The 16,065-nt window shown below is 34.2% G+C and overlaps 1 protein-coding gene across 3 annotated transcripts in view; it reads left to right on the forward strand.

The window, feature by feature from the left end:
* LUZP2 (leucine zipper protein 2) overlaps positions 1-16,065 on the forward strand; it is a 584,575-nt gene that overhangs the window by 460,931 nt on the left and 107,579 nt on the right. For all 3 annotated transcript variants that reach the window (XM_074401251.1, XM_010330380.3, XM_074401250.1), the window contains one exon: positions 15,062-15,136. In XM_074401251.1, the coding sequence (XP_074257352.1) occupies positions 15,062-15,136 (75 nt within the window). The remainder of the gene's footprint in view (positions 1-15,061; positions 15,137-16,065) is intronic.

The following is a 16,065-nucleotide window of genomic DNA, read 5'->3' on the forward strand; positions in this document are numbered from 1 at the left end:
TTTATGACTGGGAGTAGAAGGTAATACTATTATTGGCCTACCTTGGGTGGTGTGGATTGTGTAGACAAGGCGTCCCCAAATTTTTACACAGGAGGCCAGTTCACTGTCCCTCAGACCGTTGGAGGGCTGCCACATACTGTGCTCCTCTCACTGACCACCAATGAAAGAGGTTCCCCTTCCTGAAGTATGGTGGGGGCCCGGATAAATGGCCTCAGGGGGCCGCATGTGGCCCGTGGGCCGTAGTTTGGGGATGCCTGGTATAGACCAACAAATGTAATAACCTCTAACCTCTAAAGATAGTATTGTGACCAACTATTTAAAACCTCAAACTCAAGATAAGGGAGTTTGCATTTTATTTTAAATACAATAAGAAATCATTAAAGTTGTTTTGCCAAGGGGAAATGGGTTAAAATAAAGTTTCATGACAAACCAATATGTTGGATCATGCAACGACTTTGTGAAGGGAAAAGAAGAGACAGAGAGAGATAAGATGCACAAAACTCAATGAGATAGTTGCAGCAATCTAATCAAGGGTGGAAACAAATACCTAATTTTATTAGTTTTAATAGCAGCAAAGAAGAAACAATGGAATTTATGGCTGAATGGACATGAGCATAAAACTACTCTTGACATTACAGCAGAGATCATGTGTGTGGGACACACAAGAATGACTCCTGAGAGCTGTCCACCTTCTAATTCTAGAATGTATGAATATGTTTTTGGGTCAGTGTGAGCAGAGGTGGGATAATGTGGCCACAAATAAGGAATGCAGGCAGCCACTATAAGTTGGGAAAGGCAAGCAATAGATTTTTCCCTGGAACTTCCAGAAGGAACTAGGATGGCTGACACCTTGACTTTAGCTCACTGAGACATATTTTGGATTTCTGACTTCTAAAACATTAAGGCAACATTTTTGATGTTTTAAGCCACTAAGCTTGATGATTTGTTACAATAACCATAGGAAACTAATATAGTCTACTCTTGACAGTAATATAAAGAGTGAGAATGTTCCCACATCAATTTTATACATGCTGCTGTGTTGTTCCCTTATTGGCTAGGGTTAGATTGCACAGTCTAGGCTAATTCTGACTGGCTATTTTAAAGAGAGCAGGTGTACAAGCCAGAGTGGTAGGGTGGGTAGTTTGGCAAAAGGGCAGTTATTGGACAGGTCAGAGCAAGTGACCAGGGGTGACTCGGGTCAAAGCAGGTAACCAGGGCAGGTGACTGGGGCAGGTGACCGGGATAAGTCAGGAAGGAGCAGGAGAACACAGGAACAGATGTAAACTACTGATAGAACTGGTGGAAAAGGTTTTTTACTGAAACTACAAGGAAGTTAAACTTTAAAATGGAGAATTGAAAACTAAGAGAGCTGAACATACTGACATACTGATTCTTTGAAGATATAGTGGGGTTCACTATATCTAACATGAGGCATCAGAAATGTGATGAGTGAATATTGTTCAAAAAATAAAACATAGTGGCCTTCTGTTCATGGAAAACATGCAGATAGCACTGATAAATTAGTCACAGGTGTAATAAGAACTAAAGATATTAAAAATTGTGAATTCTTACGTTTGGGTAGAAAACAAGAAGGAAGAATTGTAAGAGAAGACTGGGAAGTAGTGAAAAAAGATGAACAGAGGTGAATAAATGAAAGAAGGTACAAGTTGGTTGGGAAATTTTAAAAGGAAAATTACCAGAATAGTTGATGATTAGCTATTTCGCATGCTACACAAATTTCCAGGGTGGTGAGACCTGTGGTTTTCCCATACTTGAAGAAACTCTAGTTTAAGATGCTTTCCAATTCATGGAATTAAAAAAAAAAGAATACAAACACCCACATTTTTGCTAAGGTAATATTCCACAGAAGTGAGAAAGATAGTTGTTCCTTTGGATAAGGTAGCATTACAAAGAGAGACAGTGTAAAGATGTTAAAAGTATGTCATGGACTGAAGTTGTTAAACTTTTAGGTTTTCTAAGGGCGTTTCTTGCTGTCTTGTTCAACTTGGCTTTTAAACCACTGGAGTGAAAGTAGCCCAGATACTAAGTTTGGAGTCAGATAAATAAGGTACCAAATCCTAGCTGAAAATTTTGCTTATTCTTTTTGATCCTAATTCTTTTTTTAAATTGTAAATTCACAAATTATAGTTGTATATATGTATGAGATACAAAGTTTTGTTATTGTTTATGATTTATCAGTTTCTCTATCATTTTTTGTAGCAAGAACATTTGAAATTACTCTTAGCAAATTTGAAATGTATCCTATTTACTGTATTCATCATAGTGTGCAATAGACCTCCAAGAAAAAATAATATATTCCTTGTGATTGAGGCTTTGTACCCTTTGACATCATCTCCTCATGCCCTCTATACTCCCCAGCCTCTGTTTACCACCATCCAACTCTCTGCTTCAGGTTTGTTTCATAGACTATTTAAGTGAGAACATGTGGTATATGACTTTCTTACCTGGCTTATTTCACTTAGCATTAATGCTCCCCAATTCCATCCATGTTGTTACAAATGACAAAATTTCTTTTTAAAGGCTGAATAATATTTCATTGTTTATATATAATACATTTTCTTTATTTATTTGATGGTGAACACAGGTTGATTTCTTAACTTGACTATTAAAAATAGTGCTGTACACAATTTACAACCGCAAAAATATGAAAGCAACCTAAGTGCCCATCAACCAGTGAGTGGATAAAGAAAATGTGGTATACATATACCATGGCATACTACTCAGCCATAAAAAGGAATGAAATAATATATTTGGCAGCAACTTAGATGAAGCTGGAGGCCATTATTATAAGTGAAGTAACTCAGGAATGGAAAACCAAACATCATATGTTCTCACTTATAAGTAGGAGCTAAGCTATGAGGATGCAAAGGCATAAGAATGATATAGTGGGCCGGGTGCAGTGGCTCACACCTGTAATCACAGCACTTTGGGGTGCTAAGGCAGGTGGATCATGAGGTCAGGAGATCTAGACCATCTTGGTGAACATGGTGAAACCACGTCTCTACTAAAAATATAAAAACTTAGCCAGGCATGGTGGCACGTGCCTGTAGTCCCAACTACTCCGGAGATTGAGGCAGGAGAATCGCTTGAACCCAGGAGTTGGAGGTTGCAGTGAGCTGAGATCATACCACTGCACTCCAGCATGGGTGACAGCACAAGACTCCGTCTCAAAAAATAAAACAAAACAAAACAAAACAAAAGTATGACATAATGGACTTTAAGGACTCAAGGGGAAGGGTGGGAGGGGATGAGAAACAAAAGACAGCACAGTGAGTACAATGTCCACTTCTCAGTGATGGGGGCACACAATCTCAGAAATCACCGCTAAAGAACTTATCCATGTAACCAAAAACCACCTGTCACCCCAAAAACCTACTGAAATAAAAAATTAAATTAAAAAAAAAAAGAAAATAGTGCTGCAATAAACATGGGAATGCAGATGTCTGTTTGACATACTGATTTCAAATCTTTTGGATAAATGCCCAGAAGCAGGATTGCTGGATCACACAGGAATTCTATTTTCAGTGTTTTGAGAAACTTCCATACGGTTTTCTTCAATGGCTGTACTAATTTACATTACTACCAACAGTGTGCCAGGATTCTCTTTTCACCACATCCCTGCCAATGTTTGTTACCTGTCAGATGAGGATAATACTACTTATCTCTTAGGATTAATGAGAATATTTAGATGTTATTTCATAACTGGCACATTTACCTGCTACTTGCTGGTAATTACAGAATGGTGGTGATTATATAATCTCAGAAAAAGAATCAGAGAAAATAAGAATAAAAGTCAAGTTAAAAGCATTATTAGGTGATATAATGTATTTGGGAAAAACAGATGTATAGCAATATAGAAATAGCAAGTTTTTTTTACTTTCTTTATACCCAGCCCAACATTAGTTAAGGTAGCATTAATTTTCAAAATTGATCAGCAAACTACCTGAGATGTAGTTTACAGGACCACATCTCATCCAGGATTTTTAAAAATGCCAATGTATATTGAGCTGATAATATCTGCCTAAGTAAGGCACAATCGGATAATCTTCATTTCTTCCAAATCTCTTTCAAATTAATAATTACAGGGAATTACAGGGTATATTTTGATATGGGATTGTTCCTTCTAGCAATTATTACCTCCTAGAACACTTGAAGTAGACAAAGACAAAATGGATTAATAGCAACTTTTAATATAATTTTCTCCCGTGAAATCAATAAATTCTATAGTAAAGAAAAATTAGATGCTTCTAGATTATATCTCAAAGCATCAATTTTTTTTACTGTATTTCTTTACCTAGCTAATCAATCCAGGTTCATGTATATCATAGAAACCTCTTGTTCTCAATGCACAGTATAAAAGGAAATACCTGATATCCCATTTTCCATGAAGACAACTGTACTTCATTTTTAATGATTAAGTAAAAGTTTCAAACACTTTTAGAAAGTTGTACAATTTCTAGATGTGTAGTTTAGAGTCTATAACCTATTAACTAAGATCTGAAGCTATGTAGAGTGTCAGTAAAGTAGCTGAAAAGTCCTATTAAGAGTCCCAAGACTAATATAAAGAACAAAAGCCTTTACAGAAAGATGTCTAAGCAAGATGATTCTCAAAGAGCAATCATCTAACTTCTAATTTTAAAGAGTGGATGTGTGAAAATTGTCGTTCTTCCTCTCTGTATAAATAATTTTCACCATTTTTCTTTGCTATTAATTCTAGACATGTAATACAAGTTTATGAATTGCATACTAAATGTTTGGCAAAATTCACCTGGCCTTAATATAAATGTTAAAGAGAGAGTTTTCTGCTGAAAGCTCCATTTCTTCAGTTTTCTCTATAGAAAACATTCTCTTCCATGGGCCTTGATTCACATTCAAAGCTTCTCTAAAATATCTCTGTCTACAAAGAAATGATATCAACAAAATTTGATAGCCATTGAAATCAGTATGTTTGTGGTTTAATAACTCACAAAAAGACTGAATAAATTATTTGTTTTTAGAATATTTTCTGGGTGAAAGATAAAACATGAGATTATAAACTTTGAAAGCACTTTTGAGGAAAAGTTATAGGTTAATAAAATTTAGAAAGTGTCTGTCTAGTCATTAATATGATTAATAAACTAGTACTATAATTTTACATATAAATTTTTAAATTAACACCTGTTTTGAAGAGAGGTTTAGGGAGAGAGTTTAAAGAAGAAACAATATGAAATTCATATAGAATATTAAATGGCTCATTTAAAAATAAATATTAGGAAATAAAATCAGATGTTATTGTGTCTACTCTGGTACATTAACTGGATGTATCTATTACTATAGAAAGCACCCAAGGAGTCATAAATTCCTTTCACTACAAAGATGATTTAAAAATCATCTACTCAAAAAACTTTGCACACAGGGAATCTGAGATCAGACAGTAAGTGGCAAAGTTCACGCAATAACTGTGACTCATGGATCATTAATCTCTCCTGGAGTAATTTTTAGATATTCTTAAAGATAAATCAAGGTAGTACATTTAGGTCTTCTACTAGGGTAGTGGTGTTTTATTATAGCTTTACTTGCTTTATCTAATAAATGATGATGTTGAACATATTCTAGTGAGCTTATTAACCATTTTTGTATTCTGAATATAACCATTTTATTTATGAATAAACCACTTTTGGTTTATTCAATTATTTGACCATTTTTTAAAAAATGTGATTGTTTGTATTTTTAATTTATTTACTACGTAATTTAACTTTTTTTAACTGTTGTCTTTTATTATTGAGCTGTAAGTTTCATTTGTATATTCTGGATTCAAATTCTTTCACTGATACATATTTTCTCTTGTTTGTGACTTGGCTTTTCATTCTCTCTGTAGTTTCTATTGAAGAGCAACATTTTATATATCATAAAATTATATTTATCTTTTTTTAATGTTCGGGCTTGTCTATTTAAGAAATATTTGTGTATCTAAGGTCACAGTGATTTTCTTCTAGAAGATTTATGTTTGAGCTTTTACGTTTATGACTATAATTCATTTCTAATCTTTGTGAATAGTGTGAGGGAAAGATCAAGGTTGATTTTACACATGCACACACACATTACATTTATATATATAATGAATTATATACTATATATAAAATAATATATATTTTACACGTCGTAAAATATATATTTTATATACATATATGTGTTTGATGTGTAAAATATATATTTTACACAATATATTTTATATATATAGTGCATCTAATATATCCATTATATCAATTGGATATAGTGTATCCATTATATAATGCAAAAGTATGTATTTTACATTATATAATGGATATGCTTATATATACACTGTGTGTATTTGTGTAAAATATATATGCTATGCACATTTTACATATATAATACATAATACAATCTCCAGCTGCTTTTTCACTATTTATTAAATTTTTTATTTTTATGTATTGAATTACACTTTGTCTTTCTCAAAAATCAAATAACTATGTATGTTTTCTACTGACTGTATATTTGGGTCAATTTCCAGATCCTGTCCTGATCTATTGTCATATGCTTATGCCAACACCACACTGCCATTAATGTAGCTTTAGAGTTAGTCTTAAAATCAGATAGCATGAGTCCTACAGCTAGTGCTTTTCTAAAGATCATTTTGGATTTTATAAATAGCTTGGAAAATTTACCAAAAAAATCCTGTGGAAATTACAATCTGTTTGTATTTTATCTATACATTAATTTAGGGAGATGACATCATAAGAATATTAAATATCTCGTTCAATAGCAAAACATTTTAATTAATAGACATTGGATGTTTTTCTGATTATTTAAAATTTTTATTAGTCTTAATAATGTTTTGTAATTTTTCAACACAAATGTTTTTCATTCTTTATTAAATTTTTTCCTAACAATTATAAATGCATTTTTCCCTTTTTTTCTCACTCTTTTGTTTCTAGTATTTCAATGTACATATGTGAAAGTGTTTAATATTATTCTAAGCATGTTTGAAGCCCTCCTTCTTCAAACTTTTTTTCTTCACTCTTCTTCAGAATGAATAATTTCTGTTAGTATCATGTCATATTTACTGGCCCTTTTTCTGCCATCTTCATTTTTTAATGCGCATCCAATTTTGTTTTTTCAATTTTTTTGTGTGATTTTTATGTTAATATTTCCTCTTTTATCATTAAGAACACATTACCTATAAGTTCTTAATCCTATTTTTAATAGCTGCCTTAAAGTATTTTTCTGCCATATTCAACATATAGACTGTCTAGATATTGATTACAATTATCTACTATTGTGTAACTTTGGATCATATATACATAGATATTATTTTAATAACTGGTGAGATTTTATTTTATAATGGACATTGTAGTTGATATATTACAGAGAATCTGGATTTTATCTTCTAAATGTTTTCAATTTTTGTTCTATTAAAATACTGGTAGTCCACTTGATTTGTGTAGGGTTTGTTTTATACTTTGCTAGTGCCGATACTTAAAAAGTTCCAGGTAGTACCCAAGCTCCACTCATTTAATTGCAAACCTCCAAAGATGTAGCCCCACCTCTCCAAAATCCCATCTTAGTTTGATTTAGACTTTTTAAAGGTAGGTTTAAAAACACTTTATTCTAGGACAGGGATCAAAAAATCATTTTCTTTAAGTGAACACATAGTAAATATTTTAGTCTGAGAAGACCATATGGTTAACTACTGAATTCCACTGTTGTAGCACAAAAGCAACTAGATAATACTCCAACAAATAAAGGTGGTGGTGTTTTAAAAAAATTTGTGTACAAAAGCAGTCTGTAAGCAAGATTTTGACTGTAGGCTGTAGTTTGCCAACAACTTTTTAGTACTTAGCTATTAATCTAAAGGCTGTTGTTTTGATTTCCTGTGGTGTTAGAGTTTATGGGTGTCATCGGAACTCTACTATCCTTCTACAGTGCTCAACCTTGGGTTTTTCTTTTCTCCCCTCAGCCAGATAGCATTTGTTCTATTATTGCCCTTGTATAATTTATTACCCTGGTATGTATAGACCAACTCTGAGCCAAGGATGTACATACAGGAGCACTCCTCCTGTTACCCGAGGTGATTTTGGGGAGACACACCCCTGCTTACTTCACACTTCTCTGATGCCCTGTCCCATATATTCAAGCCACTTGATCTTTTCTAAACTCTGCTTTCCACTTCGGCAATAGCTCAGTGCAACTACAGTGATCTTCTTGGATCACAGCTCTTTGCACCTTGGTTAAGAAATCGTCACAGGCAGAAAGCTGGTGTAGTTATGGGTCCTACCTTGTCAGTTTCCTGTATTTCAAGGTTCGTAGCCTGGCACATTCGGTTCATAGTTGTTTACAGTAGGAGGCTAGTTTAATATTGATTATCCTGTCATCTAGGTCATGTCTAGAAGCAGATGATTTAAATCTTTTTTTTTTTAACTTATATTTTAGGTTTGGGAGTGTATATGCGAAGGTATGTTACATAGGTAAACCCTTGTCCTGGGAGTTTGTTGTACATATTATTTTGTCACCCAGGTATTAATCCAATAGTTATCTTTTCTGCTCCTCTCCCTTTTTCCTACTCTTTCTTCTCCCTCAGGTAGACTCCATTGTCTGCTGTTTCCTTCTTTGTGTTCCTAAGTTCCTATCGTTTAGCTCCCACTTATAAGTGAGAACATGGCAGTATTTGGTTTTCCGTTCCTGTGTTATTTTGCTAAGGATAATAGCCTAATCTTTCTTTAAATATCAGAAAATAGAAATATCTAACTAGAACTTAAGGAAAAAAATATTTCTTTACATTAACTGAAAAATGCAGGGTTCATCGATTTCAGGCATGCTTTGAATAAGTTTTTCATGTCACCAAAGCCTGCTCTATATTTATTTCCTATTTTCTATGTTTTGTTTTATTCTATAGGACAGTATAGCTTTTTGCTGTTCTCTTTTATTCTAGCAATAATGTATATTTGAGTTTAGATCTAAACATGTTCATATTACTCTACAAAGATAAATAATATACTTTATCTTCCTTAGATGAAGAAGAGAGGCAGATTTTATTCCAGAAAACATCATTAAATATCCTCTAGTTTCTGCATAAAGTCATTGAATTGCCTTAATCAAATTTTAATTATTTAACTAGAGAGTTAAGAGTTGAGATAGATTGATTGCTTTAAGAAATTACATCCCCATCTTTGCAACTGAGCATTGAAAGCCCACCTAACATTTATGACTGAAAAAGGATGTTAGGCATAATGAATTAGAAAGAGTGGAGTTATTACTCATGTCTTAGGAGGCAGATCCATCTTATGACTTGTTCATCTGGTTTTCTGCGTTTTGGTGGGAACACACACCCACACACACACACTTTTTCTTTCTTGAGGTATTCTAGGAATTATCTTAGGAATTAAGATGAACAATGAATTTGTACTTTATGTTGTTAGCACCTTAAAAATGGCTTACTGAGTTGAATTATAAAATCTGTTAGAATTTTATTTTAGAAACTACTACTTGGAAAACTCCTGCATCTTCTCTGTGTCTAGTAGGTTTACTATCTTTGACAATGAGAATTTTGGAGCCAACAACATTACTTTTTACAAACAGCTGCCAGAAGTCTTAGAACAAAATTTTCAGCTCAGCCAAGACAATTAGAAGTTTTATGGCTCCACTATCAGTACTTTTTTTCTGCTGATGTACCCCCTGCCCTACCTTTGCATCACATTCATGAGGCATATTATTTTCTATTTTTTCCGTAGACTTGATATGCTTTACTTGTCTTAAAGATTTTATTACTTTTAATATGAAATTTTCTCAAATCCTGTTTAGAGGAAAGTAAGGTATGTTTTTATATTCTATAAAACTTAGTGAAATTTATTAGAGAAATTAAAATAAAGACAACTGAATATTTTCCAAACACACCACTGGTGCTATCCTTCATAATCTAGCTCTACTTAAGGTCCATTCTTGAGAAAAATAACAAGAAACCCTCCCTTTGAATACTACATGCAGAGTAACTGAGCCATAAACAAAACCAAGCTCCAGCTTTTAATGGTCTATAAAAATTTGAAGTTCTACATGTTCATAAATGATAATAAAGTATATTATGAATTTACATTAAAAATGTGGTACATACATGCCCTGGAATACTATGCAGCCATGAAAAGAATGAAATTATGTCCTTTGCAGCAACATGGATGAAGATGTAGGCAATAATCCTAAGCACATTAATATAGGAACAGAAAACTAAATGGTACATGTTCTCACTTATAAGTAGGAGATAAGCATGGAGCGCACATAGACATAAATATGGGAACAATGGACACTGTTATCTGCTAGAGCAGTTATCCTCAAACTTTGTGGCACCAGCAACCAGTTTCATGGAAGACTATTTTTCCACGTACATGAGGTGGGGTCAGTAGTGGTTTCATGATAATTCAAGTGCGTTACATTTGTCATTGGATTATCATAAAGAGCATGCAACCTAGATCCCTTGCATGCACAGTTCACAATAGGGTTCATGGCCCTATGAAAACCTAATGCTGCTGCTGACCTGACAGGAGGTGGAGCTCAGCTTTACTCACCTGACAGCTTCTTTCCTCTTGCTGTGCTGCCTGGTTCCTAACAGACCAGAGCAGTGCCTGTCTGTGGCATAGGGGTTGGGGACCACCACTCTAGAGAGTGGAGGGAGGAAGTTTGGTTAAAAAACTACCTACTGGGTACTACAGTCATGACTAGAATAATGGCATCTATATTCCAAACCTCAGCATCATGCAATATTCCTTTGTAGCAAATCTGCACGTGTACTCCCTGTGTCTAGAATAAGAGTTGAAAATTTTTAAAAATGTTATCATGGAAAAATTATGGCCACTCTGTATAATTTAATCCAATATCTAATCCTTTTCAAACTAGGACCAAAGTATTACAATAACGGATGATATCTGCAAGTCTTTTTATTACTTTTTCTTACTCTTTTTGTCAACTCTAGTTTCCCAGGATCTCTTGGCTGGATGTTTTACCAGGTTTAAAGGGTTCGTAGAAAAGGTAAATCACTAAAACCCTGGGCATGACCAGGTGCAGCGGCTCATCCTTGTAATCCCAGCACTTTGAGAGGCTGAGGCAGGCAGATCAACTGAGGTCAGAAAACCAAGACCAGCCTGGCCAACATGTCAAGATCCTGTTTTACTAAAACAATGCAAAAATTAGCTGGGCATGGTGGCATGCACTTGTAATGCCAGCTACTAAGGAGTCTGAGGCACAAGAATCACATGAACCCAGGAAGTGGAGGTTGCAGTGAGCCAAGGTCATGCCACTGCAGTACAGTCTAGGTGACAGAGTGAGACTCCTCCTAAAAGAAAAGAAAAAAAAAAAAAAAAATCTGGGCATGAAAAGCAATACAACTTTCAAAGGCAAATTTGCTATTTTTGTTGGAATTTATTTTTCCTGCCCTGATATAAGCTTCCTGAATTGTTATACCGATTGCTTTTATGCTGAATTTATGGCAGGTAATATAAACTACATTACTTATCATATAATCTTATATTACTATTGAACTGGTACTACTGCAAGTATTTTACATATGTTGACTAATTTAATTATCCTAACAAGCCTATAAGTGAAGTACTATTATTCACCTTTAAAGAAGAGGAAACTGAAGCATGGGGAGATTAAATATTTAAGTATGGAAAATTAGTAAGGAGTAAAAACTAGTACTCAAATTCCAGAGTGAGCTCCAAAGTTCATCTTCCGTCATCTTTGTTCTGTTGTCTCTCAAAAGTGAAAGACAACAATGTTGTCATTATTTTTAAGTATGTTCCTTCAATACCTAGTTATTGAGAGTTTTTAACATGAAGGGATGCTGAATTATTTGCATTTTTCATTTGCCTGGTAAATTTTCCCCCATCCCTTTATTTTGAACCTACAGTATATGTGTCATTGCACCTTAGAGAGGTCTCTTGAAGACAGCATATGAATGATTCTTGACTCTTTATTAACCTTGTTCTTTTATGTCTTTTAATTGGGGAATTTAGCCTATTTAAATTTAAGATTAATATTGTTATATGTGAATTTGATACTGTCATCATGATGCTGAATCTAGCATTTTCTTACACACATAAAAAGGTAATTTTTCACAAATAGTTCTACGTATTTATGACAGATAATGTTTCTACTGATAAATGAAATACATGTGATTTAAATATAATTTATAAATTCTTGTTTCTTTAAGTCTCTGAGTTTGTGTTTCTGTTTTGCAGGAAAAGCTAATTAACCCATATAGATATGAGTTGTCAGGAATACTGTTCTGATTAAATAAATTTTAGTAGATATCTAAATGATGAGAAGAAGGAAATCATGCTTGGAATTTTTAAGACCTTGCAATAAAAATAAACTTAGCACTTTTGAGGTAAAACAAGGCCAGTATAACCAGAGCATATTGAGCAAGAGGCAAGTGGTAGGAAAGAAAGATTGAGAAGGAAAAAATAATGTAGTGTATTATTTGTTACGGCAAAACACATTATTTTTAAATCAATGAATAAATAAGAAAAATGTGCATATGTGAGTTGCCTGGGGTTCAGGGATCTTGGCTGGGTTGACGTATAACTCTAGAGATCCACCAGCTTGATTATCCACTAGCAGTTTGACTATAAGCTGGGTTTATTGTAAATATTTACAATATTAATATGTCGATTAATATAACCTCTCACATGCTCTTTTCTTTTCGCTAACGTTATTTTCTTGACAGCAACTGTCACCATCTGATTTTATATACGTACGTTTAAAGACAAGGATTTCTTTTTCTTTTCTTTTCTTTTTTTTTTTTTTTGAGATGGAGTCTTGCTCTGTCACCAGGCTGGAGTATAGTAGCTCAATCTCAGCTCACTGCAACCTCTGCCTTCCGGGTTCAAGCGATTCTTCCGCCTCAGCCTCCTGAGTAACTGGGACCACAGGCATGTGCCACCATGCCTGGCTAATTTTTTTGTATTTTTAGTAGAGACAGGATTTCACCATGTTGGCCTGGATGGTCTCAAGTATTTTTTTTTCTTTATCATTCTACAAGTAGTTGAGAGAATGGTTTTTTTTTTTTAATTTTATTTTTTTATTTTTTTTTGAGACGGAGTTTCACTCTTGTTACCCAGGCTGGAGTGCAATGGCACGATCTTGGCTCACCACAACCTCCGCCTCCTGGATTCAAGCAGTTCTCCTGCCTCAGCCTCCTGAGTAGCTGGGATTACAGGCACGCGCCACCATGCCCAGCTAATTTTTTGTATTTTTGGTAGAGACGGGGTTTCACCATGTTGACCAGGATGGTCTCGATCTCTTGACCTCGTGATCCACCCGCCTCGGCCTCGGATTACAGGCTTGAGCCACTGCGCCCGGCCGAGAGAATGTTTTTTTTTTTTGTTTTTTGTTTTTTTTTTTTTTTTTTGAGACAGAGTTTCGCTCTTGTTACCCAGGCTGGAGTGCAATGGCGCGATCTCGGCTCACTGCAACCTCTGCCTCCTGGGTTCAGGGTTCAGGCAATTCTCCTGCCTCAGCCTCCTGAGTAGCTGGGATTACAGGCATGTACCACGATGCCCAGCTAATTTTTTGTATTTTTAGTAGAGACGGGGTTTCACCATGTTGACCAGGATGGTCTCGATCTCTTGACCTCGTGATCCACCCGCCTCGGCCTCCCAAAGTGCTGGCATTACAGGCTTGAGCCACCGTGCCCGGCTGAGAGAATGGTTTTTAATTTATATTACAAGATGAGTAATAGTTGCTGAATAATAAAATTATTAAATGAATTTTGATACCTAATAAAATGGCAGCTTTCATAAAGAAAATTAAATGCATTTTATTATTCTTGCGCTCAACAGATACCATAATCAACTGGAAGATGTAAACAATTTAAGAATATAAGTTTATAGTTTATTTAGAGAAAATATTTGTTGTTGCTGTGGTTGCAGTTATTATTTTAAGTAATCTCGGCAATTCTCATGGCCCAACAACAGTGCCTGGAATAGTGGAGACCACAGAGACTAATCAAAGAATAAATGAATAAAAGGAACAATAATGGAATAAAGCAAGGTGGTGCAAAGGCTATATGTATGCACATAATGGAACTTCCAATTCTTCATATTCCTCATTTGAGTCCAGCTAATATGGTATAGAATAAGTATTGACATCTCTAGTTTAGAAAAGTCAAGGGCTTTGCCCAAGATCACATAACTGGGAAGCGGTAGAGGCAGGATATGAATATATAACTTCCAAACATGAGGGTACTGCTTTTTTCTTTGAATAGTGGAATAATGACACTTGTCATTATATAGAGAAGTATATGGCATTAAAACACAATAAGATAAATGGAGTACATGCTAGTACATTTGTCTCCTTGGGCTGCCATAACAAAATACCATAGACTGGGTGTCTTAAACAATAAAAATCTATTATGCTGAAAGTCCCAGAGCGAGGTGTCCATGTATTTAGTTTCTGGCAAAGGCTCTTCCTGGCTTGTAGACTGTGCCTTCTCTGTGTGTTCTCATTTGGCATCTCCACCTGTGAGCACAAGAAAGATCTCTGTTGTTTTTTTCCTCTCCTTACATGAACGTGTGTCCTATGGAATTAGGGCCTCACTCTTGTGACTTCATTTAATTTTAATTACCCCAGAGTGCTTTGTCTCCAAATAACAGCAACAATGAGGAGTTAAGGCTTCAACATATAAATTTTAGAGGGGTATGAAATTCACTCTACACCAACTAGAAATGTAAGTTAGGGATTTAAACCACAAATATTTGTAAGGACTTCAGTTGGGTCCTTGAAACTAGATGTTTTGGTCTAGTGAAGCATTTAGTGCATATTCATCCAGCACTACCATTTTCTACATATTAAGTATTTTGCACATCAAATTATGACATATAGTAATTTTTTTGATATATGATATTTTTAAATTAACCTGAATTCTAAGTGAATCTTATAGGACACTTTTTTTCTTTTCTCTCTTTTTACAATTCTTGGGCAATATATGACAGATGCTTAAAGTACAGAAGGATATTATAGAATTTATCTAGAAGATTTATCTCTTATTTTATAGGCACAGCAGCTTACTGATCTGGAACAAAAATTAGCTGTAGCCAAAAATGAACTGGAGAAAGCAGCTCTTGACAGGGTAAGTCTACATCCATGAACCATTACAACTTTAGTTTTAGCAAAAAAAAATTTTAGGTATACTCATTGCTTTTCTTGATTTATTAATGTATTTCCAAATGCTGTATATATAAGACAGTTACAGAATTCAGGAATGTTTGATATCTTCTTTGGAATCCAATTCTTTCTTTGTTTTGCTGCTACAGTAAATTGACTGAAGTTTCAGTCTTTGTGAGTTCATGGCTCTGTTTTTCAGCTCACTGGTATATTTATTCCATAATACCACGAATAAACATGCTTTAAAGCACCAACTAAGGCACTATATATTAACTCTGGGCAAATGAGTTATGAAGTAAATGTAAGTAATTATTGGTGTCAAATTGTTATAACCAGTGTTTGAATGTGTGTATCTTACAATTTATACTTATCTATATTTACTTGGAAACATGCACAAGAACACTGAATATAGCAATGTTTATATTAATAATAAATAGAAGTAATTTAACTGTTTACTGTAAGATAATACACCTATTTTTACATATTTTCTATACTCAAATCTGAAAATAGTAATTAAAAAACAAATATACATAAATGTATTTTACCAATATTGTTATACATACAACATATAATGTTCAGTGAGAAAGGCAGAATTATATGTATAATATTTAACAATTGTTCAAATACACAAAACACATTTTTAAAAATTACATAGAATGTAAAAAAAATATGTATGTAGAAATTTGATGTGTATATTGAAAGACACAGTCACATAAAATTCATGGATACAGTTGCCTTTGCGGAAAGACAGTAAAATAACACCAGGGATGTTTACAAAGTACACTTCTACTGTGCCCTAAATATTTTATCTTCCAATCATTGTATAGACACCAACTATCTTCAATTCATGCACAACATATATGTATATTTTATATATTACATACATGTATTATA

Source organism: Saimiri boliviensis, chromosome 6, assembly GCF_048565385.1.
Source record: "Saimiri boliviensis isolate mSaiBol1 chromosome 6, mSaiBol1.pri, whole genome shotgun sequence".
Taxonomy (NCBI): Eukaryota; Metazoa; Chordata; class Mammalia; order Primates; family Cebidae; genus Saimiri; species Saimiri boliviensis.